The sequence below is a fragment of the Cylas formicarius genome, unplaced genomic scaffold (genome assembly GCF_029955315.1).
Source record: "Cylas formicarius isolate icCylForm1 unplaced genomic scaffold, icCylForm1.1 PGA_scaffold_2__14_contigs__length_35257938, whole genome shotgun sequence".
NCBI classification, from domain to species: domain Eukaryota; kingdom Metazoa; phylum Arthropoda; class Insecta; order Coleoptera; family Brentidae; genus Cylas; species Cylas formicarius.
Genome location: NW_026844319.1, coordinates 6,615,412 through 6,641,155, shown reverse-complemented (window position 1 = coordinate 6,641,155; position 25,744 = coordinate 6,615,412). Strand labels below are relative to the sequence as shown.

The 25,744-nt window shown below is 33.8% G+C and overlaps 1 protein-coding gene across 2 annotated transcripts in view; it reads left to right on the top strand.

Moving 5' to 3' along the window:
* LOC132697800 (ribosomal protein S6 kinase alpha-5-like) overlaps positions 1-25,744 on the top strand; it is a 126,058-nt gene that overhangs the window by 39,166 nt on the left and 61,148 nt on the right. For both annotated transcript variants that reach the window (XM_060663456.1, XM_060663455.1), the window contains exons 2-3: positions 992-1,060; positions 12,315-12,533. In XM_060663456.1, coding sequence (XP_060519439.1) covers positions 992-1,060; positions 12,315-12,533 — 288 coding nt within the window. The remainder of the gene's footprint in view (positions 1-991; positions 1,061-12,314; positions 12,534-25,744) is intronic.

The following is a 25,744-nucleotide window of genomic DNA, read 5'->3' as shown; positions in this document are numbered from 1 at the left end:
ACCCCCCAAAATTGAGCGTTCGCAAGGCACCCTGTCGCGTCTGGGATGAATTTTCCCGACATGCCCGCGTTGTATATTTTTTCTCTGGATGTTTATCGATATATGCAAATTACCGTCGATTGTAATTGTATCGTATTTCATCGATTTATGGTAGGGAACCCGCACTGCTGTGGAAATTCCTCGCCGCTTAACCTCTCGATTTTCTAATTAACCCCCAAAAATTATTTAACTTGGGTACAAAGGATGCTGTGTACTATACTTTTCCTACGACTACTGATTTTATGGGTACATTTGCAAAATATCACGAATACATTTAGCGAGGGACGTGTGACTGGATCAAAAGAACCGTCAAACGTTAAAATACCATCAGCGAAAATATAAAATCTACCCAACCCAAACCCGTGACTAAAATACCGGACGCCTGGTGGACGGATAATTGAGATTTTACAGTATTTACTAATGTTTGAATCTTGTGTATAATAATATATGTATATCAATAAATGATTTGAAAACTTCCGGTATACGAATGACCTCTATTGGCAAACGGTTGGTGTTGCTTTTATATGGACTATGAAAGCAAGGCCAAAGCTTTCCTTATATGAATAAGGAAGACAATTCCTCACGAGTTTACACTGTTAATTCCGAAAAGTTTTTTTCAAAATATCTTTAAAATTCTAAAAAAAAACGTCCCAAATAAAATTGATAAATGATATCGTTAACTTGGCACAAGTCTTATAAATATCTACTGTGGCACAAGCATATGTCTAAGTCAAATTTATTGCAGGAAAACCTTAACTTGTTACCTGGTGCGATATAAACAAATTAAACCTTAATGTTAACAAATAATATACAATCGGTTTTTATAAATAAATAAACTAATTAATGCTTCGCGTGGTACGAAGTTCGTCACACTTTGCCCGCTATCAATTTATTTCGCAGCATTTGTGCACAAACCCAAGGACAAGCGTCCTAAATTTCTTTTTTGTTTCAGTCAATCTGTCTGGAGCGGACCGAGTGGATATGTCCCATTTTGATTTGCTCAAGGTTCTTGGGACCGGAGGTAAGTCGTGTACAAACTTGCTTAAACATTTGTGCAGGGTTAATGGGGAAGTCACCGAGAAAAACGTCTAATGCAAAAGTTGTACAATTAATGCAGTATTATCTTTTACACTTGTAAAAGAAAAAAATGCATATTGCAAAGTTGAGAAACAGTAGCAAATTTTTTGTTTTTACAGGGAACACCGTATATATTTTCTGTTTCGACCAAAGATATTTTTCTCCTGATTTCAATAATATATAGATTAAATAAGCCGTTTATATTCAAGTTTTTGGTTAGTTACGATTCTCTGTTATATGCTTCGACATTTCTTGACAATATTGTAACCGTTGAATTTTATTTCTGTTAGACGGAAAAACAAAGTACTCGGTTCAAGTAAGTTAAGCTCAATTTCAGCATAAGATAAGTAAGCTTTGCATATAATCAAGAATACGGCAAATTCTTCATATCTTAAGTTTATTTTAACAAAATGAAATACTTTTATTTTAATATTTTAGGTATTTATGTAGCAACTTGAATTAAGCATATAAAGTTACTTTATTTAAATGAGTATAATTTTATATTGAATTTTTGCTAGTTTCGAATTGGTAAGATATATAAAAATATTCAGGTAGTTTCTGTAAATCAACCATTATGTCAATTTCATCCAATAAGTTATACCTGTTTCGTATGATATATTTTTAAAGTAAATTTTTATATAATTTTGTTTAGACCATTCTACCAATTGAAGACCTTTGTTACGGGAGATAGGAAGACACATGCAAAAAATATAAACATCTTTCCAGCCTGTCTTTTTCCTAAAATATGTTATTTATTGACCAATGAATTTTGATTATTTTTAACAAATAGTAGCAAAGGTATTAGTAATCAATAATTATGACAAAAATAAATTTCTACCATTGTTAAAGACCAGTGATAAATAACACATTTTATTAAGATGGTAAGCCGAAGCAGATATTTATAGTAAATATTACAAAAAAAAAGGGAATACAGTTTAACCCTTTTTTAGTAACAAATGATACAAAGACTATTTAATACAATTGAAAATATGGTTTGAAAATATCAGATTCCTTTTTCAAGCATATTGAAATTCTTCATTTAAACTGGTGTCCTTAATTTAAAAATATTTAAATTTAAATCGAGTAGAAAATATTGCAATTGAGAATTTGTTTTTTCCGTGCAGATAGACCTTAAACTGAAATAAATTTGTAGGGGCGATATTTATAATATTTTAAAGTGTAATATAACATTCCCAATGGTGCGGAAACAATTGGGATTGGACTTTCTGGATTTCCTAAATAGTTTTAAGAATTTTATTTTTAAAGTATAAAAGTATAGCTGCCTTGAAAAGAGAGCAAAATATTTTTTCGACTGAGACTTTTGGTTTTATTAATTTGCCGGATAATGCGTTTGATTGTGTCAGCTGACGATATCCGCCGCCCGGAATTAATAAGACCATATTGCCGTTGAACTGCAGCTATTCTATTGTTGTTGGCATAAAAATGACGAGTCACTTGAAGCTTTTCTTCCTCTGGGTAAACCGTTTTCCAAACGGATTGTTCCGACGCAATATGTCACACTGAACGCCTGGTCAACTCGATCGTTATGCGTTTAGTTAATCAAAAATGTAAACTTAAATAATTCAAGAACGGCTCAGAAAGCAAAAGATCTTTCTTCGTTAACAGAAAATATATAGGGTGTTTAAAAATTAAAAGTTGCTAGTGTTTCTCAACTTTACGACGCGCATTCGTTTTCTTTTACAAGCCTAAAAAGTAATACTGCAAAAATTATTCAACTATTTTATTAAAAGTTTTTCTCGTTGACATCCGTTAACCTCTGTATATGCATACGCAAATATAAAAGATAACCCTCTATCTATTATGCCCTCCGAAAAATGTGAAACGCGCGAGCCATAACACCTGAAAAAAAAATCAGTTTTCTCGTATTTAATTAACGGGTCGCAGTCATCGACGCTAAGCGTTTTCTATAAATAAAACGATTCTGCTATTTGGCGCGCTGACGACCTTCGCTTTTAATTTGGGGAGCTTTTGTTTCTTTTTTGTCGTTCAAAGGCCGCGTTTTGCGAAAAAAATTCGTGCAAATTCATTTCGATTAAAACAAATGTTTAAATAGTAGTATAAGTTTTATAAACGTCACTTTCATCGCGAGTATAATTTGCCTGGAGAAGTTGTGTTACATAGTCACTGAGTGAACTATGACAACTGGGATTAAAAGCAAATATTTTGATTCCCTGAGTTACCCACTCTTTTAATCTTGCATTTAAATATCTACGCGGCATTAGTTTAATTGCCATATTATTCAAATAATCGGTAAAAGCTTTTTTTATGGATATTTGTTATTAATATTGTGGATAGTCCACGCGATGTAGTGCCAAAGAAAGCCTAGTAAACCCCACTATTTTGAATGATTAATTTTGTGCGTTCGTCCTTTAACGAAAAACCTTCCGCCCGTGTCCTAATTAAATTACAAGGCGTTATCTTCAACTGCGTATTTCGTTGCGGTAGTTTACCAGGGTGATTCTGTTTTTTTGTCGGAGGACTTCAATAGCTTAAAAGACACAATTTTTTACGATTGGGGGTCGCAGTTTTATGACGTATATTCTTCTATACAATTTTGAAATTAATAACAATAATATTAATGACTATATTGTAATATAAAATCACAACAGGCGAAGTTGAAGCTTAACTTTTTCTATTAACCTATTTTATCCTAATCTCACGTAACATGGGTTTGTGGCAATGTTAGATATAACCAAATATCTACTTAGACAAGTACGTACCTTCTAGTTTCGAAACTAACCTTTCAATTGTTTAAATGTAAGATAGTCTACAAGAGCGATTACAAACCTCCTCATATTCAACTTAAATTTGGCACACCCAGTACATTTGATAAAGTCAATGTTGGAGGCTCTTTAAGGTTTTGCAACGCCAAGGTGGTTACAGACTTCATGATGCTCGATTTAACTCTACCAAAATATTTTGTGCGGTCTTTACTTTCCAGTTTGTAAGTTTGTAAGGTTTTAAATGTATTTTGTTATTTATAATTTTTACTTTTTCTTTTAAAATATGACGGAATGCAAACATTTTCCACATAACCCAAAAATTATTTTCCAAAATTGGTGATATCCGGTGGAATCTTCGGGAAATCTTGCATGAAATCTGTGGGCTGTGTGATTTCACAGATTTTTCTCTTTTCTCTCTGGATAGCTTTTCGCAGAAATGACTTGCATTATATTGCGAATAAAACATTGCTTATGAATTTTTATTTCTCTAGCTGAAGGTAATTTTTAATTAGTTTCCTTACTGTAATATATGGGTTTCATAAGCACTCGTTCCTCTAAGGTTTACATACTGCTAAAGCGACAGCCTGCTGAATTTATATGTTTAAGCGCTTGCCTTAAAGCGTTATGAAAATCTAATGGGCCCTGCCACATTTATTATATAAATTCATATATATATATATATATATATATATATATATATATATATATATATATATATATATATATATATATATATATATATATATATATATATATATATATATATATATATATGTATATATATATATATGTATATATATATATATATATGTATATATATATATATGTATATATATATATATGTATATATATATATATATATGTATATATATATATATATGTATATATATATATGTATATATATATATATATGTATATATATATATATGTATATATATATATATATATATATATATATATATATATATATATATATATATATATATATATATATATATATATATATATATATATATATATATATATATATATATATATATATATATATATATATATATATATATATATACATACATTGCGGGTAAACACGATTCCTATCTGCAGGCGCCATATTAAGTCTCCGAGGCATTGATGTGTGACAACGATTTGATCTGAAAGTCGCCTTGTCGTAACAGTTTAACGACCGTATTTATCCGAATTATGAACTCAAAATGAAGAATATCCCAAAAATTAAAAAATAGGTTAAGAATCGCAAAGTTTTTTCTAATTTGTGCATTTTGAATTTGACCAAAAAATCTTTGTTACAACCAGAATAATTTTAAATTTATAAATAATATATTGTTTCTTGATTAAAAAAAAAAAAAAAAAGCTGCCCAAGACCTGACCGAACTTCGATGGTTGTAACAAAAATTTGTCTAGGGCTATGATTTGAACAAAAACTGTCATCTCAAATAAACTTGGTCCTTTTAGTGCTTATCTTATTCGCTTTACCCTGAAATTAATTTTCTTGATATAATAAACTTACTGAAACACATGTATAAATTTAAAAGCTCTCATTTTCCAATGCCGCCTTAGCTGAAATAAAACTACCTATACAAAATAGAAACCTTTGCTCTTTTGCAAATATTTTCGGATATTTCCTAATAATAATCAGACTATTTTGATAAATCTAAAATACGACTGGGTCATACTAGTATGTCCTAGGAAATATGCACATTTCCCGGCAATGATTTATCATAACTTTGCGGGCAACAACGGTAGAACGCGCGCACTAGTCAGTCGACGGACGAGCAACACAAAAGGGAACGTTGCTCCCATGCGAGAGAAGACGCAGAAACGCGGCCAAAAACCCCGCGGTCGAAATACTTAGACGCGGGTGCGTCGGCCTTACGTCGCGACACGGGGGCCGATTTATTGACCCCCCCCCCCAACCTTCCCCCCTCGGCCAAGCGGAGTGGTAAACATTTTCTATTAATGTCATGACGATGATGTGATGGGTGCCATTTCCGACCCTTTTCCCGACTTATCTATTGACTACCACGTCAATTGATTATTAAGCAATAGCATCAAATATCACTGGAGAGTTAAGACCGTCAGAACGATCCCAATGGAGCAATAAGGAACTATCTTAACGACCTATAACACAATATTAAGGGAATGTAATAATAATAAACAAATACTTGTTATTCGGTTAACACAAAGAATTAAACGGACTAACATGGTTTGTCTCATGCCAGCTTCTAAACTAGAAACTACTCTAGATATACACTCAGCAAAATACATTAATTAAAATCAATTAATGTTGAATCTCTGTAGTAAGTATACTAAACAGAAATTAGCGAAAAGTTAGTTAAATCAATGAATCGATGAAATCGTTTTATTTTTCCAGACTATATACAAAAAATAATTATTCTGAATTACACTTGTTCAGTTTTGTAGACACGCATTAAATAAAAAATGATATATTGTAAGTATAAGTATACGAAAAATATATTTATAAACTAAGAAAAAAAATAGATAAAACTTAATATAGATAAATACACAAATAAAATATATTATATAACGTCTGAAGTTGTATTTTTTTGTAACTAGTACTTGTACTTGCACTAGCAGCAGCATGAAATAGGCCGGCCTGATAAGGCGGCTGTCCACTATGGACACAACAAAGCATGTGATATTTTCTACTAAACTTGATATTTATTAATTTATTAGAATTTAGATACGATGTTATGTGATATCTATCTAAAGGGTACATTGCAAGCTTGAGTTTTGTAGCTTCTGGATTTTTGTGCCATCCCCAAGGTCAAAGAGTCCTCATAGAGCACGACATCATAATCAAGCAGCGATAATATCAGTGTCACAAAGCTGAATCATTAGCGAAAGTGGCAAATGTTATTCAAAAAAAAGTTTTTTAAACGTAGGTATACAGGCCCTTTGAAGTTTTTTCCGACGTGCGTTTCAAACGGTGTCAAAGATTTCACCCAAATTTTTTACTTCATTAAGCAATGGAACAGGCATATTTTTAATTATTATGTTTAAATTAAAATTGAAAAGTAACTCTTTCTATTTAATAAATAAAACAATTGTGGCAAGTAATTTTCCACAGGTAAATACTAAAAAAGTAAAATATAAAGGAGTGACGGTGACATAAATAACAGTAATAAACAGTAAAAAAATTGCAAAAAAACAGACGGTTACACATTAAGAAAGGATTACGTAAAAATACCGCAGATTAAGTCAAGAGAAAAATAAATCCAATACATGTGTCATCATGTATATCGCGCAGGAAGTAGAAACAGTGGCTTTGAAGATTTTTCTTCATATCTTTTAAATTTTTTTGTGCTCAATGCCTTCACTTTTGATGGTAGTTCATTATACAAACGTAGATTTAACACATTTTTTTGGCATTTAGTATACTTAAATTAAAGGAGTTCAGCCTAAATCTGTCTTTCCTCCTGCTCCTCCAGCATTTGATAATAGATGTAGAGAGATGAAAGTGGCATGCTTTTCAATATTTTGAAGAGAGGCTCACAAGGCTCTAGTTAACCTGCGTCCCTGCTATTACTCTAACTAATGGGTGTTTTTTTTTCGATGTGTAGAACTTTAAGATGGCATTACTGTGCAAGATGGCGACCGATTTAACAGCTGTCGAGTGATTTATTCTCAGTTTGGTTTGGCAATTCATCATGAATATACTCACGCCTGAACAACGCTTGCAAATAGTGCAATTTTATTTCGAAAATAATGGTTCTGTGCGGAATACGTATCGCGCTCTACGTCCATTTTATCGACGACAAAATCGTCTGAGCAGTTAATTCGATTAACCATGGAACGTTTTCGCACCACGTTTACTCTTATTGATAACTCGCATCCCCAGAGACGCCTTACGGTGCGTACAGAAGAAGCTATTGCTGCTGTAGAGCGTAGCATTGAGCAAGACCCGAATGAGTCCATCCGCCATCGAGCACAGGAATTGGATCTGTGTCCATCCACTTTATGGAAGATTTTGCGAAGGATCTTGGTTTACGTGCTTACAAAATCCAACTCATGCAAGAATTGAAGCCAAACGATCATCAAATAAGGCGTAGATTCGTTGAATGGGCCCAAAACGAGATTCCCGTTGTTTCCGATTTTCATAAGCGAATTTTGTTTAGCGATGAAGCGCACTTCTGGTTGAATGGCTACGTCAACAAACAAAACTGCCGCATTTGGAGCGAAGCTAATCCTCAAGTGTATGTCGAAACACCGTTATATGCAGAAAAACTGACTGTTTGGTGCGCTTTATGCGCTGGTGGAATCATTGTTACAGTCAATGATGATCGGTATAGAGCTATGATTAATAACTCTTTCATTTCTGAATTGAATAACCATGATGTCCAGGAGATGTAGTTTCAACAAGACGGCGCTTCATATCAACACAGCTCGTGCCACAATCGATTTATTCAAAGACACGTTTGGTGACCGCCTAATTTCACGTTTTGGACCTGTGAATTGGCTTCCAAGATCTTGTGATTTAACACCACTAGGCTACTTTCTGTGGGGCTATGTAAAGTCATTGGTCTATGCGGATAAGCCACAAACGCTTGACCATTTGGAAGACCATTCGCCATGTTATTGACGATATACGGCCACAAATGTTGGAAAAAGTAATCGATGTCCAGATTGGACTACATCCGCGCCAGCCGTGGCGGTCATATGGCGGTCATAGAAGTCATATTTAAAATGTAATGCCACAAGATTATCTTTCGGATAAATAAAATTCATGTCAATCGAATAATCCACCGTTGTTTTATTGCAACTTAAAGTTCTGTACATAAAAAAAAAACACCCGTTACCTTTTTTGAAGTTTAAAAGCCGCATCAGCTGCAGCACCATAGGTTGAATGAAAGAGAGAATAATATGTCATCATTAATGTTTCTTTCGCTTCTAATTTTTTTGCACAGTGTTTTACAACCAATTGACATGCCGAGCCTAGCCCAAACTATAATCTATTGTAATCTCCAAAAGCTGTGACCGTCAAAATTAACAAACGGCAGTGGCTAAATTCTACCGAAAACGTTGATGAGGGATGTTCAGAAATCAAGCACGCTAAGTTACTTACTTATTAAGAAGTTATTACAGAAAAACGATACAAAAAAAAAGAAATAAAAGACAAAAAAGAAAACGCAAAAAATGAAAGAACAGAGACAAATAAAACGAAGAAAGAAAAAACAAAGAACCAAGTTATCAGATATCAAGATATCAGTTCACCAGAAAACGAAATGGAAGTGCATGCAATAGAGAGCATATCCAAATTATTTCTTTTTTTTGTATCTAACCTAAACATGAAACTGTCATAATGTTTGCTTTTAAAGTAATACATAAAATAATCGAGGATACAATATTATTTTAGCAGGCTTTAAAATCTGATTTTCATCTAGTTTTCTAATTTTATTTCTATATACGCATTTAAAATAAAGATTTTGCGCTCTGAATTAGAGTTTTTTTTTTAACATGCCCAGTGTTATTTTACACTTGTCTCTAGCCTAGAACTGTTCAATTGACCACTGACTAGTCAAATTTGATCAAAATGTTTTCAATAACATCTTGCAAATGTAGAGTATTATCAATTTTCCTATAAACTCTAAGAGGAATACCCGAATACGATACTTAGCGATTCGGAGAATCCCAATGACAATATCGACTTCATTTAGTACTTAGAACGGCGCGACGTCGACGTAACGCACGATATAAATAAATAAATATAAATTTTTCAAAGAAACTTCCACAGGCTACTGTAATAATTTTTACAAAACTTCCGGATTCCTCCTGCGTCAGTTTTTGCTGAGCCGAAATTACAGTTTCAGTCAAGTTCTGAAGAAGCCAACAGGATGATTGGCGAAACGTCAGCAATTTCGACTCAGCAAAAACCGACGCAGGAGGAATCCAGAAGTTTGTGTAAAAAGTAAAGAAATATATCTTTTATTTCGGTCAATTGACACAACAAAATTTGTCCGGTCAATTCCAAAACCCTAGTAGTTTCTAATATCGTTGCATCAAACATGAGGTTTGTGATTGCCTGCTGTATTAAATATGTAAATTAGTGTTTCAAGAGTTTGAATAAAATTTGTTAATTTATAAAGTTATTGTATTTAAATACAATTTTTTTTCACTTATATAAATCTAAAAAAATTCGCTCTTAAGTATACTGTTTGACTTGACTAAGTGGAGGGAAAAATAAAAAAAAATCCTGCATGTTGCCCGCATACGTGACCACACCGTATAAACCTGTGTAATCGTATAGTTTCGCTTATTTGCCTTATCAGATGATGCGAAACAAATGACGATGTTAAGCTGATGTATTTCGAGACACCGTGTACAAAGCAATGGCAGCGGAACCGGAGTTGAACCGGCACTGGCGGTTAATAATAATTATAACAAGTGGAACAACTGCTGAAAGAAACAAAGACACACATTCGCCGCATTAATGGATCTTGTTTTGGCCAGTATGGATCGGTTTTCTAAATCAGGATGCCCGGCGATAAAATTTACCAGGCTTGGTAATGCGGGATGCCATAGGAAAAGAAAACTCGCCGATTGTTCAATATATGTTTATAGAAGTTTCTTTTCTCGCCGTAAGCGCACCAAAGTGGTTATTAGCGTTTAATAATATGATAAATGCCATTACTTAATTAATGTTTACAGTTAAGTCATAACGATTATATATATGTTAAGGTAATACTGTAACTGTGGTTCGGAAAGCAACTGACATATTACGTGGCGTAAAATTATTGCGAAGTAACGTGCGAGACTATAAACGATTCATATTATGAATTGATAAGGAAGCGATTAGGAAACCATATTTTAGAGAATAAAGAAAAAACCTAAAACACTTGTGTCGCTTAACAATTATTTTGGCACTGAATTTCGCATTAAGAAGAAGAAGATTCATTTGTTGAAGATTTAATGTAGGATGTTACAACGCAAGGTTAGCCAAAACAAAAAAATTGAAATGAAAACTAATGAATTTAAAATGCCGCGAAAACGACAGGAAAGAAGAAAATTATTTTATATACTTTAGGGTGAAGGTAAAATGTAATGTAATGTAATACGTCACAATGGGAGGTCAACCAAAACAAAAAAATTAAAACGGATAGCAACAAAACGATAATGAAATTGGCGGCTTCTAGAGCCTTCTTCTTCTCGATTCACGAATCTTACAATGTGTTTGTGATATATGGAACAAATCATTATATATTCAAAGCGTGTCATGATTTAAGTTTTTTTGGTTAGTTTGGTTTGGTAATTTTTGGTTAGTTTTAGATAAGTGGAGCTATGTCACTGCTAGATCATTACCTAGTTTAGTAGTCATACTCATTTGCTTGAATTTCAATCGGTTTCTTCAATTTCCAAAATGTTCTTCAAATTTATCGGTCAAAGAATTCAGTATAAGTAACCCCAAATATCTATTTGAAAAAAATTGTTTTATTAAATATTTAGATATGCTCGTAATTTGGTCTTGAGGCATGAACACATTATCTCGCCTACTCCTCATAAAACTAGGTTTCTTGTAGGCTCTCAATCTTCATCGTGTTGATTTTCGACAAACCTTCCCAAATAAAACTTTAAGGATGTTATTATCTATTGTTATTGCGTAAAGAAATTAATGAAACATTCATTCTTATTTGAGTGAGAATGCCAGGTAATTTCTTTCTTTCCGATATATTTCTTGAGTTTGTGGCAGTGTTATTTTACGAGAATATAACAATATCGTGTAGAAATCATTTGTCGGTTGATGCAAAACAGGTTGTGAAAAAGTGTATGAAACATTAACTTAATCGACAAGAAGCTTTAAAAGAAACCTAGCTATGTAATGACAGTTAAAAGGGGGGATATAGATATAGAATTGCATATTTTCACTATAATACAGCAGTCAGAAACCGGATCTCAAGGGAGGTCACTCTAAGATCCTTTTAACTATCTGTAGCCAACCTATTTGAATCATCTCTCGGAAAGTCTATATCGTACCTAATCGTACCGTAAGCCAGTTCGACGGCGTGCTTATTCAGCATATTTATACGTTTCTGTATTCATCACATTATTAATAATGCGACAGTTCAATACAATAATTTCGCTGAGAGAGAAAAGAAAAAATTCTAGGGTAAATAAAGTAATTACCTTGCAAATAAAATCTTAGCAAAGTATATTTTGCTGATATTTTTCCCGGCACTTTTCGCCTTATAAAAAGTAAATTAGTTCTCTGTTTTCGCATTTGATAAATGCGACAAAGAGGGAACAACGAAGAAATGAAACGGTATCTGGGTTAAGCACGTGTTTCGATTACCAATTCGCTAGATAGAATTCGAAACGAGACTCGCGAACCAGCAACAAAAGACGCAGGCTCGAGCAGTTTGTAACAAAAAAAATGCATTTTTATTGCGTTCGAGTGAAACGTTTTCCGTCTTTTTATTTCAGCTTACGGTAAAGTGTTCCTGGTACGGAAACGCGGTGGCAGCGACAACGGCCGCCTTTACGCAATGAAGGTCCTCAAAAAGGCGTCCATCGTACAGAAAAAGAAAACCACGGAACACACCAAGACCGAGAGACAGGTCTTAGAGGCTGTCCGCGATAATCCCTTCCTCGTAACCCTTCACTACGCCTTCCAGACTGATGCCAAATTGCACCTCATCTTAGGTAAGCGATCAGACATTTCTTTCTTCAGTTTACATTTCGGAGTAGTTTTTTTTTATTTTCTAATTTGAAATTTGAATAATTTTTTTCGAAGCAATATCCAGATATTAGTTCTAGTTGAAGAGAATATTAAATATCAAATCAAATAAAAACCAAATTTATTAAATAATAAATACACCAGAACAAATATTAGACACCTAGATACGCGGTGTATCTGAAGAAATAAATGCAGTAAAAGCGGGTGTACTATAAATATGCCACCAATTCAGAAATCGCGAACCGTGACAAAATAAAAAACAACAAATATATAAAGAAACCAATTTAAGTTTTTAAAGAGATTAATTATCTTAAGGCTTAGGCAACGATTTGAAGAATTTTGTAATTTTTTCTTGCTTGGTAGTTTTCAGAAGTTCCTTCAATTCAGACTGATACGCAGTAGTGGCTTTAGTAATTTGCCTGTTATAAAATAAAACTTCCTTCCATCAATGTTCATAAGGAAATCGAAAAGCTTATTTGCCATTCTTAAACCGTCACTAAGATTTTTCAAATTAAATGCCACGTTTCCAGTGCTTGCTGAAAACTTTCCTTCAATGGGCTGTGAATTTAACATTTCCTCCAAGCCAGAGACAGTCAAATCTTCGTCTTGCAATTTAGGCAATTCCTGAACGTCAGTTGATTCTATTTGTCTGAATCCATCTCGTCCTATTCCATTTGCTAATTCGGCATTTTGTAATATCAAATTTGTTCCAGCATTCCATAACATTCATATTCATATTCATTCAATGTGACTTTTAAGGTTCGTCTTAAAGACCTGGATTATTCTTTGGATGAGATGTTGACCTGGCGCATTGTCAAAAAAACTAGAAGTGCTTTAAATTTAAAGTCTAAGTTCTGTTTTTTAAGTAAATTGCAACTTAAGAAACAAAACAATTCCGGAACCAGTCAGAAAAAAATATCGCTTGTAACCCACGATTTCTAATTAGTATGCCAAAATACCGACAGGTTGTTCTTGTTTTGATTTTTGAAATCGCTAGTATTAAACGGTTAGTAAAGCATCAGTGGATTAATGACACAATCTCCAGATGCATTAAAACGTAGCAGCAGCGTAACTATATCCGTACTGCCTTAAATCCAGGAGCAGACTTGACGCTGTGCAATGCAGTTTCGTCTGCATTAAATACTTGCTCAGGTTTGTATCCTTCATCAGCTACTAGGTTTTTGCAAATTCTTCTGGATCTCGTTCTGTTGCAGCAGTGCCTGCAGATGCTGCTTCTCCGATGATTTTAATGTTATACAATGATTGTCTCACCTAAAATTTATTGAACCAACCTTCTTGTGTTGCCTCGGCTAGCCGATCGGAAATAAACAACAACTAATGTCGTACTTTCTATTTTCCTTTCAAAACTGAATTACACACTTACACATTTGGTAATTTAACAAGACAAATTAACAAAAATAATACTCGCCAAATTGGCGCGTAGCGTATCCCGCTACCGTCTCCTTACCCCCCACAGTTACTCATTTCGCCGTTCTCACTCGTGTTCTTCTTAAATTCTGACAATACACTTTACCACAAATACAACTGGGACAAGGTATTGGCCGCACCACATTACCCCCCAATTAAATTATACTTTCAAACACAATGACTTAAACGCTATAACTTAAAACTATTAACATAAGTGCAGAATGGGTAATTTAATACTCATAATAATCATAATACCGGAAAATAAATTTAACTAAAACAATACAATCATTTTTCAGAACAGGACAAATAGTCGCACAAAATGTAGCTATTTCAAAGAACGATAAGGTTTAAGGTTAATAACATTTTCTTTATTAATGAAGTCACCATTTTCGTTTCCTATATTATAAGAATTAGGGCCTGCAGAACTCAAAATATAATATGGTCCTTCAAACAGCAAAAAGAATTTACGAATTTCCGAATTTTCCGCAGAAGATAATGGATGCTGTTTGACCAACACCGCGTCACCCACATTAAACTGTACCGGGACAACAGAGTTATCATGCTTCAATTTACGTTTTTCACTCTTCGTTAACATTTTTAAATGGGCTAAATGCCAAATTTGCTCTAAATTCGTTTCTTCAATATTTCCAGCGCGTGGATACTTAATTAATTTATGAATGTTATTTTCATTCTCCTTGCCAAAATGCAGAAGGTTTGGAGTAAAACCCGTACTAAAATGTATAGTGTTGTTAATACAATTTTCAATAGTCTCAAGAAGACATGCCCACTTTGTATGTTGATTAAAACAAAACGCTCTAAAGAGCCTTCCAATTTCCCTGTTCACTCTTTCGGTTAAGTTGCGTTGTGAAAAATAGACAGAAGTATGGTTAATTTGAACTACCTTTCCCTTCATATAATTTACCCACGTTTTAGATTGGAATTGAGTAGCATTATCACTTAAGATTCGTTCAGGAATTCCCATTTGCTTAAAATAGTCCTTTTCCAACCGATTAATTATAACTGGTGCTATGGCACGCTTTAATGCATAAAGTTTGACATATCGCGAAAATGCATCCACTACCACGAGCAATTGCGTTACTCCTCCACGAGAAGTAGGTGAAGGACCCATTAAATCTAAACAAGTTAACCTTCCTGGACGATCCAACACTAAAGAATTAAATGTTCCCACACTCTTTTTAGATACCTTTGACTTCTGACACAAATCACAAGTTAAAACGATTTTGGGCACAGATTTCGATATTTTAGGCCAGTAAAATTCATGCTTCATATGTTCATAAGTTTTCTTATACCCCACATGACCCAAATCATTATGTTGTTGTTTAACTAAATACAAAATTTGATTTTCCGGAACACAGAGTTTATAACCAGGTGACTGTACAGTACCTTTTCGAAATAATATACCTTCATGCAGTTTGTACCACATTATTACCCTTTTTTTTGGCGTTTATATTACTCAAGTCAGGCTTTTCCAAAATTTTATTTAATATTTCTATTTTTTTAATTAATTTATACTCACTACTTAATTTTAGCATCGAAATATCAACCTTACTATAAGAATCACATTTGTCTACCTTCCGATTAACGATAGGATGTCGAGATAAGCAATCTGTATTTTTTACCACTTCCATTAGTTCATTTTCAGTATATTCATGACGTTTAGCAGCATCAATAAAATTTATCGTGATAGATTTTTCATTGGCAATTTCTAGTTCGAACCTAACTTTTGAAATATTACCTTCATCTCCTATCGATAAGGATAAATTAGCAAAATCTATTAAAAGTTTCTCGTTTATCATCCAGTCAGCACCCAATATAATATTTTTGTTTAGTTTTGGAACAATAATACAAATAATATTAAACTCTTTACCCCCCACTTCAATAGGCAATAATATTTGTTCAGACACTTTTTGTTTCTTTGCACCTACAGCAATTACGGTATTGCTTATTGGTAATATAGGAAAGTTTATACTATGACATTTTAATAAATTTGCAAATTCTTCAGGAATTGCAGAAACTTGGCTACCCGTATCTAATAAAATTTCATATCTTTTTTCATAAATTTTACCCGAGATTACAGGTGAACAGAAATGTTTCACTGGCTCATCTCCTTCGCTATCTGATACCAAATCACCATACTCAAATTTAGTAATAACCCTCGTCGACCGATTATTATTACTGTTCTCACCTCTATTTCCGTAATTACGTGTCTGATTACTTTCCCTATTACTAGCATCAGCTCTCCTCTGTCTATCATCATTACTGTCCAAATTATGTTGTCTCCAGGGGCCTCTATGTTCGGGTTCAGTTTCGTCAATTTTCTTTAAAAAATGCTCTAGTTCGTCTACTGTTTTGATTCCCGTTATAAAAATTCCCCTCTGTATTTCGCAAGGAAAATGTTGTGCCCACCATTCAACTAAAACAGACTCACTAATTTTTTCAGTTAAATACATTGCTTTTCCAGCTAATTTTAACACATAATCAGCTCTGCTGTCCCTTCTATACTGACCATACGTGAGTTCATAGAACAGCTCCCTTTCCTCAGTAACCCCCCAATAACGTTTTCAAAAAGCCAACAAAAACTCATCTAAATTATTAAAATGTAAAAGAAGGACACCCAATCTGCTGCTGACCCACGTAAACAATCTATTGCTAAATTTACTTGTAAATGCTCAGGTATCATTGCTTCATTTATCAAACGTCGCAGTGTGTTCTCAAAATATATGGGATTCACAGGGCCGTCCGGTGAAAAGACTAAATTACACCCACCTCGATCCTTCCAAGACGACAGATAACTTGATTCTTTTGCTTGGAAAAAATGCTCCTCATGCCTCATCTGCTTGTTTTGCGCCGCTACTTGATTCGTATCCGTTCCTTTACCTCCAACAGTAGCTAGCATTTCCTTATTTTTAGCCACTTCAGTTGTTAATTTGGCCACACTATCGGCCAATGACTCAACCAAATTCCTTAAACTCATACTGGGACTAATAATTCCATCCAAATCTTTATCCACACTAATACACTTTGTATTTCGCTTGGGCATTTTTAGACACGACAATATACCACCATAAACTCGTAAATAATGATTCTGAATCCAGCAAACTGAATCGATTCCTTCTCAGGTCGTATTTTCTACAGTTCGAGCCCTCGTTGATGCGCCAATTTATGTGTTGCCTCGGCCAGCCAATCGGAAATAAACAACAACTGATGTCGTACTTTCTATTTTCCTTTCAAAACTGAATTACACGCTTACACATTTGGTAATTTAACAAGACAAATTAACAAAAATAATACTCGCCAAATTGGCGCTTAGCGTATCCCGCTATCGTCTTCTTCTTAACTTCTGACAATACACTTTACCACAAATACAACTGGGACAAGGTATTGGGCGCACCACATTCTGATGCATGAAATCACTGCTGCTGCTGCTGGTGTTGCTGTAGACTCTAGGGCCTTTTCGCTAAATTTTTCTTTTAAAAAGGTGTTGGTGAACGGTTATTGTAATCGAGAGTGGATCCTTTTGATTGGTGGTGTAATTCATGAAATTGTATTGTCTTTTTTATATTATTATTGTTATATTTTGGTTAGGTTTGGTTAGTTTATTATTATTATTATTGTTATTATCATTGCTATTACTATTGTTAATCTTATTAACATTATTTACTATGGGGAGTATTTCTTATTTTTCATACTACGTAAAAACCTCATCTGCGATATATCTGGACTTAGGAAAACATTAAACAGCCTTATAAAATCAGCAACAATATTTTCGTATCGCAGTTTTTGTCTAGGTAGTACTTGGCATTATTCGAAACAATTATTATTGATCTAGCCAAACTTTTTAATAACTTCATAATCAGCTTTGTTGCTCTTTGAACTTTCTGAGTACTACTTTGTCAAAAACGACCTCTCGTAACATTGTCAAATATCCATGTTTTATCAGTAGAAACAAAATTGAAGAGACTTTCAATATTTTCTTGCATATACGCTTTTAAAATATGTATTGTCTTAAAAGCAGCGTTATGGATCACCATTCTTTCATGGAAGCCATTTAATAATCTGATGTTTTGCAACGGTTGCAGTTTTGCAAAAAGCAGTTATTGTTTTATTTATTTATTAAACACTCGTGTCTAAAATCTAAATAACCAATTGTATTGACGAATGTAAGTGAAGATGATTATGGGAAGCATCGGGAGACTTGGACCAGATGATTGAATTGTCTACCGGTTCCGAAAGACTCACGGCATGGGTACATACAATGGGCCTAGAAAGCAGCTGTTCGCCGCTCGTTTGTAAGATAAGAGAGAAATGTGTTTGCACCTCGCGGACAACACAGCTGTCCCCGGACAAAATAACGAGTTTTGCTTTATTAATTCTGGGACTTTTTGCGCACAATTTTTGCTACAGGTTTCGTAAAGCGTCGAAACAACCGCAGCGTGCACGAACCAACCTACTACTTTACTTAGTCATCTTAAAGAAATTTTTACCTACGCTGCATTTCCTTTTGCGGCGCCAACTACTTCGAAGTCTTACAAAATGGCAGCAGAAGCGTCAATAAAATTTAGATGAGAGTCGTTACACTCTCAACGTCGGAATTTTCTCTAAATGTGGTTGTTTTAATGCCGGGTGATCGAACAGGGATTCTTTTAGAAAATTTCTGCATGGATTTTGCTCCATCGGACTAAAATATTTCGTACCACGCAACGTTGCCGCTTCTAACGATAACATCCGGCAATCTTAAATGGAATACTGATTATTTTTGCTCTGGCTATCATTGTCTCCGTGATATTATCCTTACAACAATTTGGCGATCTAACTTCCTTTCTATTTTGATGTGGAGTCCATTGTTGTATTCGTTTCTGTTATCTTGTGTCTGGCATAAAATTTTGACCATATTTGTGTCAGGATCATACGTTTATAGGTATGTTTATCTAGATAAGTCTAAGTCTAAGTTCAAATGGCAGGTGCGTTAAGTTTTAGTAGTATTATATATCGCAAAAAAGTAATATAATTAATTCTTTTCAGAAGCGAATATAAAAGATATCAAATTAATTAATAATATTAACTATAGCAATAATAATAACAAAAGTTCTTTATTTGAATTCGCTTTTACCAAAATAAAAGTACATATAATTAACCAAAGTATTCTTCAATTAAATGTGGTTATGACCTCACTAACATTGACTAATTTCATTGTTAATATGCTTCTTTCTAGGTTTTCTAAAATCTGTGATTATGAGCATTATAATTATGTATTATATTTCCGGCGAATTCATTCATTTCCATTTTTTAATGAAAATTTTTTACATTCGTAAATATAGATTGCATACACATTAGTTGCTCAAAGCTTCCTCTACCAGAGTCTTTTTTCATTGATCTTACGGACTTGTTTTGTATAATAAAGACTCTTTTTATATCAGAAACACTACCTCAAAATATTATACCAAATCGTGGAGCAGATTCAAAATCCGCGCAATAGACAATCCTTAAGCTCGCATATATAGTCGGTACGATTTGTGAAACCATAGTCGGCAATAAAAAGCCAGACAGAATAAAATAGATTGTTCATCTTGCTTCCACTTATGCTTCAACAGATGTTGTTCCACCCTAAATGTCTATCTGATCAATGCAATACAGTCGTCACTAACGATCACGTTTATATTACTTGGGAGCAAGAGAGACAGAATCAGTTGTATTTGGCATTTATTACTTTAACTCGTACGCTCATATTCAGAGGTGCATTGATATATTTTATATGTAATAATAGATCAGGATATTATGTTATATTAAAAATTAAATTATGAAACTTTGTTAAATAAACTATTGTCCAAAAACTCTGTCCGTACAATAAAATTAAAACCTAACCAAAAAAATCATCGGAAATTAAAAAAATATATCATACCGTATAAAATATAATTTTCCAACCATATTTAGTTTGGAACTGCTACTACCAAAAAATGATCCTTCGTCTACATTAATAAGTGGTTCTCGCTCTTTTTCCCAGTATTCTTTTATTATAATTTCTGTATGAGTTATACAACTGTTCCAATGTTTTTTGTAGCTATCTGGAGAGCTGCCTTCCAAACAGATACTACTGCAGTATCATCGTGCCTTGCCTCACTTACAATATTCGTATTAAAAAATATTTTACACTGAGCCCACAATTCTATATGTCACTAAATATACAATGATAAAACTTGATGACCCATTCCAACAGTTACTTTGTCTGTAGCCTAGGACAAGTTTGTTTTGTAATTTTTGACAATTAATCTTGTTGATATCGTACATTATTCATAATAATTAAAGACGGCATTTCGAGTTTCGGCAGCAGTTTTTGAAAAATGAGTCCCTATTTTGTAGTGGAAGCTTAGTGCTATCTCTGTCGAGTGTTCGACACCCGGTCGTAATAGACAGATAGACACTGGCAGGTAAATGAGTGAGTTTTGCCATAAAATACTGAGGCATATCTTGGTTTTATGACCGACTGTGCCATCTCATATCGTACCGACTATACTTACCGATTGATCTCATAACCTACCCTGTTCAATTTTGTTTGTATGCAAGGGTTCCAGACATTTTTATTCATTTGTTCATTTTCTATAAATTTAGTATTTGTTTCATTTAACTTTATATAATCCGGAAGCAGGATAAGTTGACTTTGTTTGTTCGAAAGAAAATCATTTTCCGCATTTTACTAATAGACTCTTTTGGCCTAAATCACAAATTTATTTCGTCATATGCATTTTTTGGTTTATTTATTTACTCGGATATGCTTTTTTTAGGTACTAGGATGTTTGTGTCGTTCAGAAAGTTTGTAATCGAGAAATTATGTATACCCTGGTTCAAATAAAATTAATAATAAAATTTGCGCCGGTACATTACACTGCGGTAGCCTAGCCTATTTTCTGTCTTGCTTTCATTTTGAACAATGACGTGCTACTTTCTTTTCTGCAACAATTCATGGTGTAAACATTCAAATGTAAAAATAAACTTATGGCTATTTTTTTCCCCAAAATGGTGGTGCTAGTGGAATACACACTATAGGAGTCAGAAAATAATTGAAATTTATCATAAATTCAATTAATCTGGCGCACATCACCATATATAACTGTTTAGAGAAATTTGGCAAAAGACTTATCGATCTAAAATATATGGTGCATTTCATATATTTCCTTTATGTTATTGTTAGAGGCGGCAACATTGCATCATTCAAAATAGTTTGGTTCTATGGAGCAGACTGGAGAGTCCATCCCAAAATTCCAAAAAAAAAATCTATTTTTGGTTCTCCTCAAAAGTATAAATCTAAACCAATTTGCCATTTTCATTAATCCGTTACAGTTGTGGCCAAGGATCAAATCGACTTGGTTAACGTTGCATAATTCGGCGGTTGTTATACGGGATTGCCCAACAAGCTAACCTTAAAACCGGAACCGTTTTCTTCTGTTTCGTCCCAATAAACTGGCTTCGGATTTTGGCCTGGGTATAACGGCATCTATCGATTTTCGCTTCGTTTTTCGAACATTCGGATTTGGATCGATGCTAAAACTTTCTCAGAAAACCGTCTTGGGGGTATCAACAGAATATTACAATTATCGGCGACGGTAAAATAGGAAGATGAAGATGTTTTCGACACGCTATCAGTGAACTCGATCTAAACCGCCATGGTTCCGACTTTGCGACGCAAATTTTAGTTTTTGTTGATTGCTTTCTTCATCCTGCACTATATCAAGAGATTGGTTTCTATTATTTCTCAGTATATCTACCTGTTTGAGTTTTTTTTGGACTAAAACGTTTGCTATGCTCTTTTTCTTAATTAGAGAGAGTTATAAATCATTATTGAACTGTAAAACTTAGTGCTCTTAGCCATAGAGTGCCGAGAGTGGCAGGTAGACCTACATATAGTTACCCTAGTGTTTAACCTTACAATTATAGTTACTTTCCGGCAGTTGGCAAATTTCGCTCTACAAAATAGAGTCCTCAGAGTAGCAGGCAGCTTTCTAAAAATGAGAAAACTATTATTCTGAATGTGTTCTTCGCCATCAAAACTCAACCTCCGCATGTTGACGGTCAACAATATACAAACTTGTTGATGGCGAAAAGCGCCGCCCATCAAGTCATCAAAGAAAAGTAGACTAAGAAAAGAAACTAATAAACGAGGATGAAAAAACTGCCATCAGAAAAATAATGCACTCGTTTTACTAAAATAAAATGATGAAAATAATGTCTGAATTGAAAAAAGATGATTTCACTACACTCATGAAAGAGGAAATTGTGAAAAACTTTGAAGGATATGAATTTTCCCCTACGCAAATATTCAAAGAAGAAAATCACGTTTAATAAAGGAAGAATGGAAGAAAGGAATACAAAACGTTGAAACCCTTCTCCAAGAGGGAATAAAGGCAATATTTACAAATGAAGTTGTGTTGTGTTTCGATTTAAGTTTTTATTTACTTGATCTTACACATTACTTTCATTCGCCAATGGGTAGTGATATATTTTGACTATTTTTGACGGTGACAAATACTACCGATGTAGTGGAAAATGATATAAAAAAATAGATAACATTCGGGATAATAAATTTTTGCGAAATCCAAGATACTAAAAATTTCCACCCCTATGAACCATCAGGTGGCGCAATTCCTAGTGGATCAGAAGAAATGTCAACAAGACCGTGTGTGAGTTTATCGCGGGAGAACTGTTATTTTCGGATGCTGCGAGAGAACGGGGTCAGAGATGCATTTCTCAACATTTACCGCGGCGGTCCTATTTTTTTTATACACACCGGGACTGTTTATAAAACCGGAAATATTGGATACGTAATCGATGCGAGAAATTCTCGTTAACCGACGAAATACCCCAAGGTCGATGTCGATACGCGATTCTCCATCAAAGGTCGCAAGAACGTACGACTATAAATATAAATCGTTTTCCTGGTGGACTATTAAAATCACCTCTGCGAAATATCCACATTTTGGTTTGTCCCCGACTTATAAATACAGGGTGGTTTATAATCGAATGCTTATATTTGGGCGCATTTTATGCAAAACAATTTATAAACTTATGTCCTGAACTTTTGGGTTATAGAGAGAAAGTGTAAAAATAAATCGTAAATCCTAATTATCTCTAATTTCGAAAGTGGACTGGCGGAGTTTAATTCAATTGAAGCCACAAATCTGTTCTTAGTATTGAAGTTCAAAAAACCTCTAAACCAATACGTTATGTAAGTGTGACGAAGAACGGACATTTTTTTAGACTTATCGAGCTAATTTTGAACTAAGCGCACGGAAAAAACGAAATACTTGGTTCAAATAAGTTTACCTCAAGTAGTCAAATTTTAGATATTTATGTGGCAACTTGAATTTAAATGATCATAATTTTATATTGAATTTTCTTTAGTTTTAAATTAGTTAGATATATACTTAAAAATATTCATATAGTTGCTTTAAATCAAGCATTATGTCAATTCTATCCACCAAGTTATACCTGTTTGTTTGATCGTATCCCAGTTTTATATTGGGACGCTAAAAACATCGACCTAATGGCTGGAACATTACGAGAAGTAATCGAAGCTTTCAAAGCACTAGTAGTGGCAGAAGGGTAAGACTGTAAGTGAACAACAAACAAAATGTTAATAGCACCCCGACAAGCATACTTAATAACATAACGTATAATAATAACGTATAAAACGCTAACTAAACCAGCGCTTCTACAAAAAGCGACAAAGACATATAGATTGTCCTGAAAGAAACATTCTGAGAAACGTGTATGGGGGTCCAAGTCCAGATATCGTCCATTCGATCAAAACAAAACAGCGTTGTTAAAGCCAGAGATGATGACGAGGTATAACTTTTCCGGAAATAATGTTTACCATGTTCGCACCAATACCACATTGAGTTTTATTCTTATGTCAGTAATAATAAACTTTACCACTCTATTTTTCAGAAGCCAAGTCGTTTGACATTCAATTCAAAAGCACCCTGTATACTTAAACAACGAAAAAGCATAATGAGGCAATTAACGATATTTTCGTGTATGTTTTGCGAAAATTCGACGTGAATTCTAGTCGAGATGGCGGCGAAAGCGCGAGCGCTAAAACACTTTCATATTTAACTTTCACTTTTTTAACGGGCATTCACAGTTACATTTTTCCTTTTCCTTTATAGTGAATTAATTTAAGACTGATCGAAACTACTTACTTCTGCGTGAAATTGATTTCGAATGAAAATGCCAACTTGGGATGATAATGACAAACAAGATGGCAAAATTTGTTCGCTAATTATTTGGTATATGCCATTTCTGACGAGTTGGATTGTACTGAGGAAGAAACGCAGTGACATAATTTTGCTGCGATATTTATCAAAGTCGGTATCAAATTTATACCAATTTAATGAATTTGGGTAAGTAGAAAGTAGGTAGGCACACGAGAAAGTGTGAAATAAATTATTTTAACGTCTATACAGCAGGGAAATTTGACAACGTCGTACATCAATTCAGGTTCAAATTCATTGTTGACATATTTATTGTGTAGAATTTTTATGGCATTGCAATTTATAGCAAACTGCAATCACGGTTTGAAAAGATGGAATAACATTTAACTTTACCTTCTGATATCCTACAGGGGGATTCTATAGGTATTAAGGTTATCCCAAATCACTTAATAAAATATGGCTCCTTACTGATTTTGTTTAGAAATAATTTCTGTCCATTATATTAAAACTATTTGACTTATGTACATACTTGGTGAGAAGTTTAGATACTATACACCCTAATGGATTATGACACAAACACTTCCCACCACTGCCGTGGCGTCTGACAGGAGCACGTGGCTGTTTGAGCCGCCCCAAATTTTACGCCACTGGCGGAATTGCCATTTTAGTATAATTTTCGGTTTTCGATTAAATCTTGACATTGTTGTGAGCAGTTAATATATTTTGAATTAGTAGTAAATGATCCTGTATAATGTTCGATTCTAAATATTCCCAGCATCAACTCGCAAACTCACATACACGGCGTACTATTTAAAGTAGTTAACAATCTAGAGTATTCCGAAGCGTATAAGGGAACGTTGTTGTTTGTTGATGTTTTGAACAAAGTAGTTATTCAAAATAACAGGCTCTGCTATGAAAATATGCATGTTTATAATGTTGGCTTGCGTATTTTGTATCATATGTCATATATATTACATAAATATTGGAAAATCACAACCGCACTGGGAGCGTGTTTTAGTGATGAATATTACCACTGGTAATCAAATATCCGTCTGTATTGGCAATAGTTGACTTACAGCAGCAAGTATTATTGTAATTTTAAGATTAATGCGGGATGACAGAAACGTACTTGCCTAATATAACAGGTTGTCTATCGAAACCTAGGCAAGCAAATAGTTACTAGGTATACAGGGTGTTCGAAAAATAGAAGTAAATACTTTGAATGACAATTTGTTAAAAAATACTTTTTTTTTTTGGATAAACATGGGTGTTACATTGAAAAACAAAATTAATATCCAAAGAAATATTCACTCGGTTCTGCTGAATTTTGGCAGTGTTATTTTGGTGTATTATGAGATGAGAGAGATTAGATTAAGTCCAGTGACGTCCATAAATAATAAGGGACACTACAACAATTGTTGGAAATGTCCACCTTCCATTTCCATTTAACCGTTTTGGATGCGGCTTTTTTTCGGAAACATTTTTCTTAAGTGTGCCTACATCTTAATACATTTTCAGTAAGA